The sequence below is a fragment of the Vicugna pacos genome, chromosome 5 (assembly GCF_048564905.1).
Source record: "Vicugna pacos chromosome 5, VicPac4, whole genome shotgun sequence".
Classification (NCBI taxonomy): domain Eukaryota; kingdom Metazoa; phylum Chordata; class Mammalia; order Artiodactyla; family Camelidae; genus Vicugna; species Vicugna pacos.
This window is the reverse complement of record NC_132991.1, coordinates 88,017,400-88,036,808: the sequence shown is the minus strand read 5'-3', so window position 1 is coordinate 88,036,808 and position 19,409 is coordinate 88,017,400. Positions and strand designations below refer to the sequence as shown.

General features: G+C 42.1%; 1 protein-coding gene and 1 non-coding gene across 4 annotated transcripts in view; one reads left to right on the top strand and one right to left on the bottom strand.

The window, feature by feature from the left end:
* The window catches only part of DNER (delta/notch like EGF repeat containing), a 263,556-nt gene that overhangs the window by 153,170 nt on the left and 90,977 nt on the right, over positions 1-19,409 (top strand). For all 3 annotated transcript variants that reach the window (XM_072961804.1, XM_072961805.1, XM_072961806.1), the window contains exon 6: positions 13,318-13,471. In XM_072961804.1, coding sequence (XP_072817905.1) covers positions 13,318-13,471 — 154 coding nt within the window. The remainder of the gene's footprint in view (positions 1-13,317; positions 13,472-19,409) is intronic.
* TRNAA-CGC (transfer RNA alanine (anticodon CGC)) lies at positions 10,162-10,232 on the bottom strand. Its single transcript has one exon. It is a non-coding gene; the product is annotated as a tRNA-Ala (tRNA).

The window sequence follows — 19,409 nt, the reverse complement described above, 5'->3', positions numbered from 1 at the left end:
CTAAGCACTGCACTTGACCACTGAGCTATACCCTCCCCATTTATTTGGCTTGGCTGAAATTCACAGAATGCTAATGAGACATCAGTTCCACTGCCATATCCTGGTAGGAAGGATCTTCCCCTCATCACGTCCCTGTACATTGGACGTTTTCCTCACTGAAATTATTGGCTGGGGATATTGAGGCTCTCAGAAGTTAAGTGACTTAATTTCAGTAAAGGTTGAAATTTAAAAAATTTTATACTTCTAAAGGTACTAGCGTTTTATTTGTTTGGATCAGTTGAGAAGTGTGTGGAGCCTATTCTTATTGTCATCTAGTCAGAGAGGGAATTCAAGGCTGCAGCAAATATCTATGTGCTTAAAGAGAGTGCATCATTCCTGTACGGGCTTCCCTCGGTCTGGGCGATGTCAGCATGGGCTTCCACACTTGTACCGACATCCTGATGAAGCAGGAGGCGTGGTGGCCCAGCGGAGGTCAATGGATATGGGGCAGTTTAGGGGTCAGGACCTGACTCCTGCACTTACTGAAGCTGTGTCGCTTAATTCCCTCGAGCCTCCATATCCCGGTCCAATAATGGGAAAGATGAAAACGTTCATATCACAGGGCAGTGGCACATGTAGGACCTTGGGCGAGCACAGATCTGGAGAGGTGCTGGAAAAAACCCTAATGGAATTTAAAATGGGATCATATCTGTGGAAGCGTTCTGTAAAGTGCTTTGCAAAAAAAGGTGTCACATGCGATATTGCAAACCACAGAAGTGGCATCTGTTGCCTCCATCAAGAGCCCCTTCCCCTGGCCCTTGTCCCACTTGGCGCTCCCACCCTGGTATCCTCAGAAGTTTCTGCCTCTGCTCATCCTCTTCTGTGCTGCCCCGGAATGCTTCCGGCCTGCTCAACAGATTTTAACTGACTTTAGTGGAACTCCTCTGGGGCTAGACTCACGTTTCATTTCCTTCTCCGGGTTCTAATTTTAAAGGGTAATTGTTGGGAGAAAGTTGATACTTGCGTTTCTGACTCCAAGTTGCTGGCATATGTTCTACATACCACTGTTTTCTGTTTTATTTTATTTTTAAGACTTGTGCAGTGACAAGAGCGGGTGCAGGTGGCCACAGACGTGGGCAGTGGGCTATCTGTCTTGCTTCTTACCCACTGTTTTGAAGCACTGCTTGGCTAAATGTATTTTTAATTTTGCAGTTAAAAATGAAATTGTTGACAAATATCAAATTTAGCCAGAAATACTCAGGAATATGTAATTGTTCCCCAAGAAGGACCCTGATAAAAGGTTCTTCTAAAACATAGCAAAACCAAAATTACCAGCTAGCAGTAGGAGATAATTTTTTTTTTAATTATGGGGGTCTTTACTTCTGAACTGAATTTTTAAAATGCTTAAAAGAAAAAAAGTAGCTGGGGGAGGGTGTAGCTCAGTGGTAGAGTGCATGCTTAGCATGCACGAGGTCCTGAGTTCAATCCCCAGTACCTCCGTTAAATAAATAAATACGTAAATACACAAATAAATAAACAAACCTAATACCCCCGCCTCCAAAAATTTTTAAACGTTAAAGTTCCTAGACATTGGTACAGTCTAGTTGCCTGTGCTGTTGGACAGAAGGCACTGGGCTAGGAGTGCAGACTTAGAGGAGGTTCCAAGGACATCTCGGGAAGTCCCTTCATGCCAAATTTCTTTGACACAGCAGCCTGGCGGGATGCCTGGAATCCTGGTATTTGAGCTTAATTCTTTGTAATAAAGGCATGATTTCCTATCTAAATGCAAATGTCCCTAAAATGGTATCACATTAAGGTATTATCTAACATTAAAACTGGAATAACTTAGTTTAGTCAGGGGCTGACTTTAGTAGGAGAGAGAATAGGAGGTCATTCTAGAATCCAGCTGCTGCCTGGAGGTGTTGGGTGGGTCAGAGAACAGGGACCTGGTTTTGGGGAGGTGAGATTTGTCATATTGGTCAGCAAATTGGCATCTTGTGTTTGGTTTCCGTTTCTTCCGAGTTTAGAAACGGGGGCGGCTGCTGGTCTTTGAGACATTCTTCTGAGACAGAGGTTATGCCCAACAGACAAAAAACAGTGTTGTTTTAGAGGCGACTGAGATGTTCTGTAAGTGCTCATCTGACGACGTCCATGACCTTGAGCCCCATTCCATTGCAGAAGCCTGTGTATGCAGCTCTCAGGGAAGACAGGAATTTGGGCTAGCTCATGGAATTTTTTCCCTTTCTAACACGAGCATTTAAAAATTCTAATTGGAAAAAATTATTTAAGACTGGCCCCTACATGGGGGAATGTCAGGTATGACAACCACACTGCTGGGTGGGTCCACCTTCATCAGAGCCTGTGCACGCAAATGAGGAAGTGAGGTTAAGGTTTTTTCCAGCACTTAAAAGGATCTGGGTCAGCCCCAGGGCTTCCACCCCTCCCAGCCCTGTGATATGGAGGTTTCTGATGGTGGGGATCCTGAGGCTATAGGGAATTAAGTATACATTTCCTTGTTTCTGAATAAAGAACCTAAATCCAATATCTTATTCTAAGAATCATATAGTTAGAAAAGAAACTTCAAGCAGCAAAATGGTTAGAATAGGGTATATTAACCAAGAAATTTTTGAAAGGAAGATACGAGTGGTGTTAGTGTTCTCATATTCAAAACTGGGATGCAGGTCTTCTCTCTGATTCAGAATTTGAGGACTAAGTGGTCACCAGGAAGAAGTCACTTCATGTGAATATTATAGACTAATAGAGACAGTCTGAGAGCAGGCAGGATTCACCTTGCCTGTGAACTTACCTAATTCTTTTGCCATCCCTGGGTTAACTATTTTAATGAGTTTCTTCTGGAAATTAGTAGAATGATTCTTTTCTAATTATCCTGGGGAAACATATCTATTAGATATAATCTGCCTTTTGTTCAATATTAAAACAATGAAAGCGACAAACATTTAATGAGATAAGATTTAATTAAAATGAATGATAGGACCTTCCCACCTCTGCTGGTATTATTTCAATTTGTGTGAGTGTAAATTCAATTAAGTAAGAAAAACACTGATCAGATTAGGGATGCTATGTAAATAAAATCATTCACAATAAGATGAAAAAATAGCGCCCCCCCCCCCCCCGCTTCAGTGCTGAAGGAATGTTTTTAGTTAAATGCCATGGTGTCACAGATTACATAATCAAGACTAACCTCTTGGAACTTAGGCTCTGATACCAATAATCTAGATTCACGTGCATATTCTTATTTCAACAGGAGAACAAGGGTCTGAAGAATTGCATTCACCTTCCATAAGGAAGGCTGAACTGATCCTTTAAATCAGCTCTATGCTGTCTTTTACTTTTTTTGCTTACAACCTCTCTATTTGGGTTGGCTTTGTGACTATCCACAAAAGTACATAAACTATAAAATAACCTATGAAGAAGTAAATAGTTGTGAAGAATGAGGCAAAGGAGAATTCTAGGTCCAACAGGAAAGTAAATCAAGGTTAAAGTTATAAATTACAGGGGAAGACCCACATGGCTAAAGATGGGAACTGGGGAAGGGTGTTGGGTTGGTCGTGGCCCATGGATGCAGTAGCCCCATATGTGAAGGAGTCCAAAGGGAATGAGGGTGAACAGGAAACAGGGATGGAGGATGGAGAGGAGGAGGAAGAAGAACCACATACGAAAGTGATGTTCTGGGAGAGGAGCCGCGTCATCAAGGTGGGTGTCACACAGGCGGAGTTCTTCAGGTCTGTCTCCCCATCTCAGGGTCTTGAGGGTCAGATGGTGACAGAGGTCTTGAGAACTCAGTGGTTCATCCCTGAAGGACAAAATCTGCTTCTCAGAACTGACCCAAGGGTAGACCCAGAGCAATCAGAGTGAACGGTCAGGGCAGGGAGCTGGGGATTCTCTAAAAGGATCAGGCGCTGTACCTTTTACCTGGACCAGGTGTAGGTGCACCTCCTGCCTGGATCCACATCCATTTGAACACTTGACCTTCCTGGTCTCCAAGCCCTGTGAAGGGCCAGTGCAGTCTTAATGGGAACAAAGAGATTAGGGCTTCAGATGGTTTTACCCAACGCTGATTTCTAATCTCTGCCTATACGTCCTGGTTCTGAATCTAGCTTGTGATTTGATGTGTTGATTTTCACTACCCGACTCAAACAGGAGCTGGGAAGAGGGGCCAGTCAACCACTTACTTCTCCTGTGTCACGGATAGAATCATTTTATCTGTAAGCGGCTGTGCTGAACCCTTTGCTATTGGACAGGTGTTGTGGAATTTCTGTTGTATCACTTTAGCTCTTACACCAGCTAAGTTTTTAAAACCACAACATAAATAATAGAGTCTTTGTGTTTCAGCACATCTCTTTTCATTTTCTCCGATTACTGACCTGAGGTCCAACAGGAAACAAAGTAATAAACAGTGTAAATTCCTTGCCCAAGGTCAAAGAGATGGAAGAACCAGGAAGAGGATCTCAGCAGGCAACGTTGTGTTTTTTCTTACTACATTACCTAGTCATCTGTGGTTCACTTTTCCTGTAGTTTCTTTTATGTAGATGGAAAATCCTGGAATCAGATTTCCTGGGTTCACATTTTAACTCCCTAATTTGGCAGAACTTGGTCGATTTACTCAGTTTCCTCAAATCTGAAATGGGAATAACGGTACCAATGAGGATGACTGCATTTTGCAAAGCTCTTAGGACAGTGACTGATGCCCTTAGAAAAAGGTGATTAGGACACAGACATATGCAGAAGGAAGATCATGTGAAGACACAGGGAGCAGGCGGCCATCTGTAAGCCAAGGAGAGAGGCCTTCAAAGAAACCAACTCTGTTGACAACTTAATCTTGGATTTCCCAGCCTCCAGAATGGTGAGAAAATAAATTTCTGTTGTTTAAGGCACCCAGCCCTGACAAACTAACAGTGAGAACAGGAAGGAAACCCACGAGGCAGCTGTTGGCACCCCAGAGTGGCGTGAAGTCACTTGGGGTAGGAGAGTGACGGTGGGGACTTATGGCTTATTTGAGACTGACACCCAGGTCCATCAGCTCTAAGAGCTGGAAAGGCCTTGGAGGTTGTCCCCTTCAAGTTCCCACTCAGTGCATAATGCCACCCTCAGAGTCCCCTTTTACAGAATGTTGTTTGAACCCTGCCCTGCATTCTTTGTAACTTATTTCTTGCATTTCTCAATATGGTAAATTGTAAAAATGTCTTTACAATCAGACTAGATCTGCCTCCTTCTGCCTCTGACTAGCTGTGTGACTTTGAGCAAGCTCCTTAAATTCTCCCATCTGTTTCCTCATTGGTGAAATAGGAAAATAATGCCTGTCTTGCGAGATCGTTGGGAGGATTAAGTGAATCTGTGTGTGGTACTTGGCACATGGCGGGGACTTCCTTCAGTAAATGATGATTTGGTACCCTGCCCTGTCCCCATCGGCTTTCCATCTGTGGAAAAAGTTACCACTGGTTTATCATCTTTGCTTTACATTTCAAATGTAATTCATAGTGAGTTTTCCATCCAAGGGAACTTGAAGAAGATGTTGGGAAGGACCTCTGTTCAACAATGAATCATTCTCATCAGTAATTTATACATCAAAGTGTCCACTTTATTAAAGCTTTTTCTTTATCATTTTCTTTTGATGTAGCAAAGGAAATAACTAGATGGCTAAATGGAATTTTAAAATAAGAAAGTAGAATGGTATGTCATGTACTTGTGGGACCAGGCTTTTTTTTTTTTCAGGTAAATTCAATAAAAGATGAATTTTCAGTGACATTCCTTTTTTTTTTTTAAGTCAAACATTACTTTTGTTAGTGGATTAGAATGTTGCAGCAAATAAAATCACAGATGTTGGTGAATTGGAGAGCAGGGCTGATTACATGAAAATCTTATGCCTAATTATGGCCGTGCTCTGAGTGCTAAGAAACACGTAAGTTGCAGGGATATGGTTGGAAACTGCTTTGGAACATCTCCATTCTGCCAATCCATACATCCATTTTTAGGAAGAAAGTCTTCTACAAAATTTCCTGAAGGACATTGACTTCCTTCTCCCTTGAGTAATCAAGTAAACTTCAAAATCTTTTGGAAGGAAAAAGCAAGGGCCTCTTACTCATTATGGTTTCTGTTATTTAGAATTTAACATTTAAGCCAAAGAAATGGATTCTAGGAATTCATGAATGTCAAGTCTTGAATTCGAAGTTTAGATGATCCATATGTTTGTAGGCTCAGTTTTTTTCTTTTTTAAATAAGCTACTACATGAGCAATTAACGAAACGAAATAGAAGAGCAAGAATATAACTAAGACTAATGGGAAAATGAGACAACGAGCTATAGCAGTAAGAGTACATTATTTAAATTAAATGTTAAGCAATCGAACAGTGAGGCCCAGCCAATAGACAAGAATTTAGAAAATGTAATCCACACAGGGCTTTCCTTTGAGATGGCTCGCTGGGCTCCCCACCAGGAGCACAGTCAGTCCCCGTGGCTGGGTTCCAGGTGCTCCCGTGTGGCCTGGGCTCAGGAGAAGGCATGTATAGGGGCTTTTACACCATACATAGGATTCCCAGATAGTCTCTTAAATTTTATGTCAAAATAATCCTTCCTGTCTCTTGAAATACTAAGTCTGGGTTTAGTAAAAAGCTAAATTCTGCACGTCTGAAAGAACACACTAGGCTGATCTACTGACCCTTTAGTCACAGCTCACCTGTGCTTAATGAAATGAAAATGTGTGCTCTGGTTGTTGCTTTTTATCAAGGTTTTGGTGTTCGTCAGCTATGCAGTTTCAGACCTGAATGATCACCTGCTCTGGTTCCTAGAGCTGGAATAATAGGTCTTTGGCTTAGAATGACAAGGATGAGGTGTCTGTGTCTGCTGTCCCCACAGATTCAGGATCAGGGCATTTGGGGTGATGGGACAGCTCAAGCTAGACCCTGACTAGTGCTGCATTGTTACACGAGTTAGACAGGATTCACTGCCTGCCTTTCCTTCATGTCCACTTAGGGCAATATAGGCACATTGTCAAGGGGCCACCGAGCCCTTACTGAGGGAGTGATCTTCATGGACAGTTGCACCTGGCGGTCCTCCATTAACAAGGAGCAAAAAGATTCCAGAGCTTTCCAATGCTAGGAAACAGATTCTACTTCTTGACGCTCTCGTGTATGGAGAGCTAATTTAGAGAGGTCTTCTGAATTTTTACCCATAGGTTCTATAAGCAGGGATTCCTCTCTCCCAGCTGTGGCCTGGGCTGGTTGTGCCCTGTTCAGGATCCTGACATGCTGGGGAAGGTGAGACGTGGCCAAGCCTTCCCTTGGCATAGGATTGGCTGAGTCTCCTCTTCAAGAAGACTGAGTTGTTCAGAGGGAAATATGCTCAGTTACGTGATTCATATTATCCACAGGAGAAGACATGTCAGTCCCTTTGGGCAGGCAGAGCTTTTCCAGGCACTTGGATATGAAATAAGTTTCTGGAGTGGGACTTCATATACAGGGACCCAGGGTTGTTCACACAGCACAGTGTTCTCCACAGCATCCCTACGGTAAATGAACATCCCGCAGGGAGGAGCTGGATACAGGATGCTGAAATGTGATTCTAATGTTTCAAAGTTTTATCTTTCCCTTCTTGGGATTTAGCCAGACTCTTGAAAACAACAGATTTTTTATGATGGAAAATTTCAAACATATATGAAAGTAAGAGAGAGTAACTTGGCAAATCACCATGTCTACATTGTCTGGTTTCAGCAATTACCAACTCATTAGCTGGAGTTTTGACCCTGCAGATGTTCAGATATTTAACTGTGAATAACCCAGATGTTGTTTGGAATCAGGCTGGTCCATGATGGAAATTGAAATTGGCTTTGAGGGTCTGTTAGCCAGGAGTGGCTTAAATCATCTCCTTTCTATTTTCAGAAGTCTGAGACCATTAGTCACCTTGTGGTTTGAAATTATCCCCCTAATCCTTGTTCCACTGTTCCCTTTAGTATGAAGGTGTGGATGAAGAACGTGTAAGTGGCTCTGAATGCATTTTAATAAAACACAAGTTCATCAGAGATAGACAGGGAAATAGGAGAAAAAGATCCTCACCCTGCACAAAACTCTCCTGCAAGTCTACCTTCAAGAAGCCGATGATAAAGTCAGCTTAATTCAATGAACATTCACATGTCTTTTATGGATGCAGACATCAAAGACCTCCAGTTCTGGCGAAGAATTGCCCGAAGATTCCAAGTCTGTCCATGAGTGATTAGGCATTTTATGTGCAAGAGATGCTTTCAACCCTCAGGAAGGATGTTTTTACTCTATTTGGACTCCTTGTTTGAATAAATTTAGTATTATTCTTAAGGCTGAAGGAAATTAGAATCAGGGAACCAAAAAGACAGTCAATGATGCTGATACGGAAGACAGCTAGACAACAAGGGAGGAGATAGAAGAACTACAGAAATCTGGAGCAAGAATAAAAATATTACTGTCATTGGGGGTTATTTTAGAGTAAGGGTGAAGGGCGTCCCCACGTGGGTCTATGGTCCACAGACCATCATGGTGATGATAGGATCACATGCAGCTGTGCATATAGAAGGATTTGGAATCTGATGATACGAGTTTAAGCCTTGACCTTACGCTTACCAGCTGGGACACCTTAAACAATTTATCTAATCTCTCTGTTGAGTCTGTTCTCAGCTCCTAAAATGGATCTGGAAACATCCAGCTGACAGATGTGTTGGAGATTAAAGTGATAATGAAATGTAAGCAAGCTCTGTAAACAATGAGATTTGTTCAGTGTCTAGTCAGCTGAGCCTTTTATGTCCATCCTGATGTCGCTGGGACACCAAAAAGGGATAAGTGTATTTTCTGTATACTTTGTTTAAGGGAGAAAGTCAGCAAGAATTGATAAATTCCGACTCTGAAAGAGACAAATAAAACTCCCCGAAAACTTCTTTGTCTGGGATGATTTGTTCTTGACAAGTAGGGTTTCCTGAGAGGTGAAGATTGGCAGAGAATGAGACAGAAAAAGTAAGTCGGGGCCAGATTGCCAGTGACCCGTGTGCCATGCTGGGGGAATTTAAGCTTTCCAATTCATACATTTGGCTCCATATTTTGTTAAGTATTGAAATATAAGAATACAAAAAATAAGTCAGAGTCAGAGAAAATAGAAACTGGGACGCAATCTCCAAGTCGGAAAGAGGAAGCAGCTATACAGGTCACGGCGCCCTGCAGTGCTGGTGACGTTGAACTTCCAATAGACTGAGCAGCCAACTCAAAAGGGAGAGAAAATTCGGCACTCGTATGGTCTACATCATTCATGAGGACAAAACACCAGCTCTCATGACTAGCAAAGCCTTTAAATGAGTGAATTTTCTCGGGTAGGACTTTATAAATGAGGCAGAAAATGAAGTGTGGCATTTAACGTTCCTATAACGTCCCCCTGGTAAACTCAACAGTAGGTTTAATAGGGGTGCTTCTTCAAGGTCCCTTCTCTTCCCCTTTGCTACTTAATTTTTCCCATAGCATTTATCACCACATTTACTGATTATGAATCATTTTGCCTATTGTCAGTCACTCCCAACAGAATATAATCTCTGTGAGAGAGTTTTGCTGTTTTGTGTCCCCGAGCCCTTAGACCTGTGCCTGGCTCTTAAGTGCTCAGTATGTACTGGTGAACAAGTGAATGCAGGTATGATTGAAAGTATTTTACGTTAGAACTTTTCAAAGCTTCCTACCCCTGTCCGAGAAAGTTTCATGACTGTGCAAATGGAATATTTGACTTCAAGCTGTTTAGAAAAATTGAGATTCTGTGTTGGCTTTTAAAATAAACCTCTCAGGGTCATTTTTCATTTTCCTTGAAGAAATATTTTTACGTATAAAAATAAAATTATTTTGCAAGGAGGTACCTCTCTGTAACTTTGCTGTGCTACTAATTTTAACTTAGTTCATTTTGTCTTTTATACCCATTAACTCAGAGGTTGGTGGTATCAGTCAGTGGGTTAAACTTCTCAAGGTTGATATAATAGTTTACAAATGTCAGTGATCAAACCCAGCTTTTCAGAACAAATATGCTTGAGACATATTCCTTAATAAATATTTATAGCCCCTCACAGGTCAACAGTCTTGAAACTATTTTTTAAAAAGCCTTTAAAAAATATGTATTTATTTATTTATTATTTTATTTGGTGGAGGGGTAATTAAGTTTATTTAGTTTTAAAGTTGGTCCTGGGGATTGAACCCAGGACCTTGTGCTTGCGAAGCACACACTCTACCACTGAAGCTACACCCTCTCCCAACTAAAAAGCCTCTTAATATTATAGGAAGGTTCTTTGTTCTTAGAAAATAGACCTTGGAAGAAATCTAACTCAATGGACGACATGACACAGAAAACACAAGATTTAACTAAAATTTTATGGTCATGAGCATGTAAACATTTGTTAATCTTCTTCCTCACCCATCAGTCAAAGTTTGAGAATCAGTTCAGCGCTTTACTTGGTCACAAGCAATTGTTTCAACAATTTCTTAAGGTTTCTTTTACTTCCTGTCTAAAACAAAGCAAAGCAAAATGTGCGGCTTTTGTTTTAGCTTTGAATTCAATCAGCGCTCACTCGAAGCTATTTGATTTGGGGCTTTTAATAATTTATTTTCACAAGGAACATATTTTCCATGGAACTTGCCAGATGAATTATATGCAAAATGTATCCCCCAAATAACCAAAGAAATGTATCTGCAGTGCGGAATGGCTGGATACAAACCAAGTAAATTTTAGAGGACAGCAGCCAAAAGCAATGACATGGAGTGATTTCTTATGATGCTGAGGCCCGCTTGGAATTGTATGTGCTGGACATGCACCGCTTCTACATTCAGAAGCAGTCGCAGATCTGCAGATGCACAAGGAGCTCCAGACAGTCCCTGCAAATATCAGAATGTGCACTGTTGCCTATTTAAACAAGGACAAGGTATTCCTTAGAAGACAGTTCTAGAAAAGGAGTTTCCTAGTTACAAGGCTGCCTTTCTAATAGTCCTTGATGAGCTTTTCCCAGCTCTCAACTTCAAAGTCTATACAAACATACCCAAAAGGCAAAAACTGACAGCATCATGAAAAAATGAATAGGAAGCCAACTATTGCTAGAATGCAGAGGGAATTTCCATTTGCCACAAGGAGGAGTGAGACAATAGAAACAGGAAATATCTCCAACTTAAGTAGAAAAACCCATTGCCTTTATTTCCATTGTCCTGGTTTCTAAGATGTAATTGGAGAATGTGTTCTTGAACTAAAGAGGAATTCAGTTGATAAGGATTCGTCAACCACCGCAACAAAACACATCCAATTAATGTAAGACACACCTACATAAAGTCTGGCTGTTTTGGTTGAGCTCAATGTCTTGTTTGACTGTCCGGTTTTTTGGTTGGTTGCTGAGGTCCGGGGTCTACCACTCCTGGTTTAGTCACGTGTGACAAGGAGCATCCTTTTATGGTGTAAATTATGGTCTCACCATGCAAGGGACAGTTTTTCTTAGAAAAGGAGTCTGTTGCGGGGAGGGCAAGTTAGATAGAAGGCATAGAAATATAACTCCAAAGAGAATGCAGCCATGAAACAGTTTTACCTCGTGACATCTGTGGGGTTTTCCTCCCAGGAGTGTCAGGAGTTGGTAGTAGGGGATTTAAACATTCAATTCACTTATTGATAAGTTAGAGACAGAAAAAGATGATTTTTAAAAAATAGAATCTAAATGGCATTTTATAAAATTCTATTATCATTCCAAGAAGTAAGTTGTAAATTCTACAAACCTCCTTTTGAAATCAAAATTATTCTGGACACGCCACTCATGTAACCGTGAGGACTGGGGAAGAGAAGGTGACACTTCTGATTTGCAATTAATGTGCCCCCTTTTGTGGGGGATGGGGTTGTTGTATCTAGAAAAGAGAATCAACTAAAACCTCTGACCTGTAATGAGATTCAGTGTGATGATGGGTAACATAATACCAGCATTTTCTGTATCAGTAATCATCACTATCAAATATGAAGGCTATACAAGAAAGGGGTGAGGAAAACATCTGATTAACAATAACTACAAAGAAATCTAAATGTTCAGGAGTAAATTTATCAAGAAATGGACAAGAACGATAAAACTTGATCAGGAGACAAAAAATATTAGAGAAGAAAGGGCAACCCTTTTGTTTTTTAGGAGAAAAGAAGGTGCTGTGTTGTACTTGTGTGGGTGGGTGGGGACTGGGTGGGATCCTGAGTGAAGAACACCAGAAGGAGCAGGAGACTCTGAAAGATCAGGGGCGGGAGGCTGCCCCCACCTGCTCCAGAGGGAGGGAGGTGGGGCTTGGAGAGGCTGCGAACGCGGCTTTGGAACACCTGCCTGATGTGTGGGGCTTCAGGAGAGCTGAGAAAGGTGCTTTTAACTGTTTTTTAAGCAGTAAGTCTTGCTTATGCCATTCTCCTTTGCCTCCGCTCCTCTCTTCCTGAGCCTCTGCAGTAACGTCTCCCTTGCTTCACACAGGCTTCAGGGCCAGATCTGTGTTTCTGTACAAGCGTCACCACCCTCAGGCCAGCACTAGGAGAGCAGGAGGCTCAGTTTTATTTGGATTTTACAGCTGCCTCAGACATGATGCTTCCACTCAAATTCAGGTCTCTGGGTCTGAGTTATCGTCTTTTGCTAAGATAAGGTTAATATAGCAAACCAAACAAAGTGGTTTCTTTTATTTTTTAAACTCTGCATGATTACTCAAACAAATTTTTTTTGGAGGGTAGGTAATTAGATTTATTTATTTTTTCGGTGGAGGTACTGGGATTTGAACCTAGGACCTCAAGAATGCCCTCCCCCTGCAAGGTTTCTTTTATTTTCTGTTACACCCAGGTCATCTGTGTGGCTGCACCTTGAGGCTCATTTACAGGCTGATTTAGTAAATTCTCTCCGTGCTCCGGAAGGGTGGGCCAGGTGACACATTTGATAATGTTTTCATCTCTAGCACTCTCCGTGCTGAAGAAGGCTTTTCGTTGGAGTGACATCCAATGTAATGGCTATAGCCCAGTATATCTGCTCTAGCAAAATTGTCACTTCCATGTCAGGTCGTTGAAACTATTTTTTGCTTAAAATAATTATTTCCATTTCTGGTGTAGGAAGATTGAAAACCCGTTGGGAGACATATCAATAAAAATAAATGTTTGAAATTAAACTGTAAAGAAATATGCTATTTCACTGAAAGCTGTGATTTTAATCGGATCAATGAATGGTATGATTAAAGTGTTCAGGGTTGGTGTATTTATAAAAATAAGTGGTACTTTCGAACTTTGAGTTTCATGGGCATCACACACATTTTAGAGGACTCGGGTAACATACACGGTATGTTTGTGTTTCAGGCAACGTTTTCCTGTGACTGTGATGAACAGTATGTGGGTACTTACTGTGAAGAATTTGACGCCTGCCAGAGGAGACCCTGCCTGAACAACGCAAGCTGCGTTGATGCGATCGAAAAGCAAGACGGGAGAAACTTCACCTGCGTCTGCCTCGCGGGTATGGTTTCCATGCTTAACAGTTACTGTGTGTCTCTCTGTGGAATAGACGCTTATTAATCAAGGGTGGTTAAACATATATTGTCCAGCTGCTAGACAAGGTGACTTTAGGGTCTCATCTGGTTCTAGCAGCCCATGCTTTATGTAATCAGGAAGGGAGGAAGGAAGTTCGCAGGGTGATAAACATGCTGTCCCTCGGGTGGGCTTCCTGGCATTAGAACGCTTCTGTCTTAGCATTCCGCCATTTTTTGTTCTGGGAGAAATGTCTGGTCAAATAGAGGTCTGGCTGTTCCAAAAGCTGTTCTACAGATAGGCACTGCGTGTGGGCTGGTGCTGTGCTGGGGGATTTTGCTAACTAACTTCAGAAACATTTGGACTAAACTATGCAGGTTGTTAAGTAAAGCCACCAAGTCCTCTTGTTTGTGTTAATTTCCTTTTGTTCATGTGTGTTCAGTAGCCCAAGTTCTTGGACCACGGTCCTGCACAAGCCTTGCATGTTCCTTGGTTAGTATAGGGGGTGCGTGGATCCTGCACAAGACTTTGAAATCCTCGGAGCACAGAGAGTGACTCTCAGGAGAGTGCCGTGGGCAATGTGCCCACAGGCTTGTATTCTCTGGCAATCATCTTACTGGCTTGCTGCTCAGCCAGCTCGGTTACAAACCCTCAGGGAGCAAGAATGGCGTTTTACCCGTGAACATTTTGATGCAGCTGTTTTGAGGCAGCTTAAAAACAAACACCAGATGACTCCTTTTTTATTATCAATGCCGTGCAAAATTGACAACATCTTTTCCTTTTCCATCTCATCCCGTTGCCAGCGTCTGGATGGGGCAGGAGCTGGGGACAGAGAGAGGGATGGAGTGAAGGGGGCATGGGGGTGATTAATAGTGCTTGTTGTAAGAAACCAGGCCCATCAATGCAGAAATTCATAAACAAAAAAGTGGAAGTCCCTCACTCATCTCCTAACCCAAACTCATAAAATCATAAGGGTAGGTTAATGGTTTGGTGTTATTTTTTCCTGTGTGTGTGTGTGTGTGTATTTCTACATGAGTATATCTATTTCTTCTGCAGATCAGATGATTAAGTATTCACTATATGTTTTTAAAAAAGTGATTACAGGATACGTGCTGTTCTACAACTTACTGTTTTCAGTAGATCACAAACATCCTTCCGTGTGAGTACCTATAGAGCGTGTCTCCTACATTTGTATCTCCAGGTCACACTACTGCCATCTGGCATCTCCATTTAGGTGTTCCAGGCCACCCTCAGCTGAGTCAGTCATTCCAAAACTGAGCTCATCATGGCCCCGGCTCCACACAGCTTGGCCTCCGGTGCTCCGTCTCTTTCTACAAGACATCAGCCCAGCTAGGTGCCCGCCTCTCTCTCTGTCCACATCCTCTCTGCCTCCAGGTGCCCTCCGTTTTACCACCTGAAGACTTCTTAGGTCCAGCACCTTCCCTGCAGCCCCACTGCCACTACCCCTAGGCCGGCTGCCTCTGCCCCTTGATTGTGCTCCTGAGATAACCTCGCCCTCTTCCTCCACCTGCTCTTGACTGTGCTGCGCACTAGATCCGGTGACCACGCCAAAGTGAGCACCGGCGTTCGTTCTGTCAGTGTCCCCAGACTCCCTATGCTCCGCGTGGCGGCTGGTGATGGGTTTTCAGTGCAGATCTCGTGTTTTGCTTTCTCACGTAATTCCGCTCTTCCCATTGCTTTTGGGGTGGAGAGCAAAATCCTCAGCCTCATTCTCCTCCGTGATCTGTCGCACGCCCACCTTTCTCGCCCCATCTCCCCGCACTGTCCACGTTGCTCTGGGACCAGCCACCTGGGCCTTTCACCTCCCTGGCTCCCAGAGCCCCCTCCTGCTGCAGGGACCCCTTCTCTGCTTTGTGCCTGGGCAGCTCTCCCTGCTGCCTCCCTTTGGCCTGGTTAACTACTGCCAGGCTTCTATTTTGGGCATCGTTAAATGCCCCTTTCCTTGGGATGTCTCAGCTAAATGCTTCAAGCTAGGTCTCCTTCTCTTTTCCTCATTTATAGCCATGCATTCCTTTCCTTCCCAGCCCGCATCTGTCTTCAGGGGACACGTACACGTGTGGTTCTTTGATTCCCGTCTTCCTCACCAGAGTTAACCCTGTGAGAGCGGGGCCTGAATCAATTCGGTCCAACCGTGTATCCCACGGTGTCTGATGAGTCCTGGACGTTCAGTCAGTGTGTTGATAAGATGAATTAATGAAAGATTATGAACATGGCCTGATGTTTTAAACCATTCCTCTATTGATGGATCTTTAAGGTTTTGCAATTTCTCTTTTCTAAGTAATGCTCTGATGAATAAAGATCCTTGTATAAACAGTCTCAATCAGGGCTGGAGGTGGGGCTTGCCACTCTTTGGACTGGAATGATTTCGGTTTGATGTGTTTGCAGGTCTCTTCTCAGAGGAGATTTCTCCATTTTTTAAGGGAACTCACATGCGCAGAATTGGAATGACCCTCATGCTTATTTTGTGACACTCTCCCACCTTGTCCATAGCATGCTTTTACATACTTACTTCACTGTTTTATTTTGCAGTAATCACTGGTGAAACACCAGCAAAACCAGGAGTTAGACCTGATAACTAACCCCAGACTCCCCATCAGCTCATCCGTCACCCTCCCTTCCCCACCTAAAGTTAAGTCACTTGGAATCTTGAGTTGATCTGTCCCTTGTCTTCCTTTTTATATGATTTTATTTTTATTTTTTGGAAGGGGAGATAATTAGGTTTACTTATTTATTTTTAGAGGAGGTGCTGGGGATTGAACCCAGGACCTCTTGCATACTAAGCATGCTCTCTACCACTTGAGCTATACCCTCCCTCCCATGATTTTAATATTATGTGTTTTTGTAGAATTTTTTATTTATACTTTAATTGTTTTCAAATTTATAAAAATGGTATCATGCATGCAATTCTCTAGTGCTTACTTTTTTCACTTAATACCATATTGCTAGGATTCATCTGTGTGGTTGGAATTCATTCTTTTGGACATTATTATTATATTTTGCAGACTTTACTTAATACATTGTGTATCCTCTTTAAGAAATATTTCTCTGCCTAAAGATCTAAAAGTTATTCATCTATATTTTCTACTAAGCATTTAAAATTTTTGCTTTATACCATACTATTTAATTAATATGAATTTGATTTTTGTATATATGGTTTGAAATAGGGATCTCATTTTAGCTTATACTATAACTTTTTCTTCTTTTTTAAAAAGACTATTTCTATAAATACATAGTATATGAACCTTTATTCTGTGCCCCACTCTTTGGAAAGCTACTGCTAGCATTTGGAATGACTGGATACTTCATGCATTTTTAATTGTGTTTATTCTCATTTTTTCAGGCATTTCTGCACTGTTAGAGCTTAACCACTGATCTGAAATTTCTAGAAATAAATACTGCTAATTAGTTTTTGCTTATTAGTAGGGAGAAAAATTTCACCTTATCACCTAAGATAGTTTAACAGCTTCTGTAGCCTATCATGGCTTTTTCTAGGTATTTCTAGGTAGCACATATAGACATGTAAGATTCTCCTTGGCTCTTCTAATATCAACAAGATCAATAAAAATAGTACTTTGACTCTCAGTTGGCTTCAGGGCCAGAGGGTTGCATTCTAAGAATATGAATTTTGGTAATTCTACTTGACTCGGACAGTTTGGCGATTTCCAGTAATTTCACTGGAATTGTGCTGCAAGCCAAGAGACGGCAAATGGATCTCGATTTGCAGAAAGTTCATGTTTTATTTCTTCTATTAAAACAACAAAACTATTTTATAACACCACATTTGTAAGATGTTATTGTTCTAATAAACTGCTTTCTAACAGTTTTCCTATTTCCTAAATATCATAGATTTTAAACTCCCCAGTTTTCATGAAATAGCATACAGTTTTATTATTTTATTTTTTTCTACACATTGCAGATTGTATTAGTCTGTTAAACCTGCCAAAACACACTACCACAGATGGGGTGGCTTAAAAACAGAAATTCATCTTCTTACAATTCTGGAGGCTGGAAGTCTGAGATCAAGGTGCTGGCAGGGTAGAAACCCATACAGTGTTATTTTACTTTATTTTTATTTTTATTATTTTTTTTTTGATTGAAGTACCATCAGTTACAATGTGTCAATTTCTGGTGTACGGCACAGTGTCCCCATCATGCACATACATACCTATGTTCGTTTTCATATTCTTTTTCATTCAAGGCTATTGCAAGATACTGAACATAGTTCTCTGTGTTATACAGCAGAAACATTTTTTAAATTCTGTGTTTATCTATAATGGCCAACCTTTGTAAATTAGATGTAGATACCTTTGTGCACCAGTCGTAGTTGAGGCAACTTTACATCATCTCCACTGACATTTACGTTGTGCTGTTTTCTGAGGTTCCTGCATAACATCGAGTTTGCTTAGAGGGAGAAAACCCCACCACATAAAGGAAAGTCTTTCTTGTTTAATAGGAATGTAAAGCAGCTGTGGAACCACGGTGGCTGTTTAGAATCTTTTCTGCTCTCCTTGAGTCTGTAGCTCTCTCGTTACCTGTCTCATCTTCTGCTTTCTCCAAATGTGGCCTCGCGTCAGCTGGGATCTCTCGGCCATCCTGCCTTTGTCAGGGTCTCCCGGACTCCCAGCAGCTGCTTCGTTGGCCTTTCAGAGAGCGGGGGCCGTGGGATTCCCTCCCCCGTCGCCTCCATCCTTCCTCATGCTCTAGAGCAAATCCCCGGCAGATGTGAAAGAGATTTAGGAAGCCTGGTACCCTGACTCTCTCTCTGCTCAGCTACCTTCCAGCTTGTTCCTGCGCTTCTCTTAAGTTGGTTTCTACCTTGTCAGTTCCCTCGTCCTGTGGGAATAACCCCACCTCCCCGTTTAGCATCTGGCTCTGTCTCCCAGCCAGCTTTTTACTATAGCACATGCACACGCACACGCGCACACCAATAGCTGGTGCTTGTCCAGTGTTAACCATGAGCCAGGGCTGTGCTGAGCGCTCTCCAAGGCTGCTGTCAGAACAGTCTCCGAGCTAAGCACTCTTAGTTATACCGATTTCGTAGATGAGAAATCCGAGGCCCAGGGAATTTTGTAACTTGCCAAGAATATTAGAGCGACATTCTGTCCTGCAGTATCACATCAATCCCCACAGCTCAGTTTGGCTTCCAAGAAAAGGTGAATTTCTGCTTTGTCATTCTGATGAAACACCTGCCCTGCAGGTGGTAACTCAGGGCCCTGGAGCATCTCGTTTGTTGCTCTGAGAGCAGAGCTTGAAAGTGTCTTGAATCACTTCCACCATGTGCCGTTTGCCAGAATTCGGTCACTCAGCCCCTCGAGGCCGTGCCCGGGAAGAGGAGTCAGTGTGGTGAACATTGATGTGGTCTTCGCCAGGCCAGGCGCACATGCCAATATCTGTTGGGAGATGGGATTTGAACCCAGGTCCTCTGCCTGCCTCCCAAGCCCATGTTCTTATCATCTTATTAGACCCCTTTTCTGTGGGTGCCAGTCACACTGGTCCAGATACATGATTCAAGACCATGTCATTATTTCAACTTTTGACTGTTCTTAAGAGAAGAAATATTATGCAGCTTTGTCCCAAAACAGAGACTGGTTGCTTGAAATGAGATGTTTTCTACTTAATTTAGTTCTGAATGTCCTTGACAAAATCTTATGTTTCTGTAGGAAAATGACATTTCCTTTGCCAAAAAAAAACTATTAATAGTTTAGTTAACATCAATTCATTGACCTCTGATGCTCCAGTAGGTGTGTAAGAACTCAGACAGCGGGAAGCGTATGTGTTTCCTTTGGAAAACGTATCCTGCTGTGCTCTCACTTTGCAAGTCTGAGCAGGAGAGTAATCGCGTTTTATGAATGAATTAATTCAAACCAGGTTCTTGTCACCAGAGAACAAAAACTTCCAACAAGGTC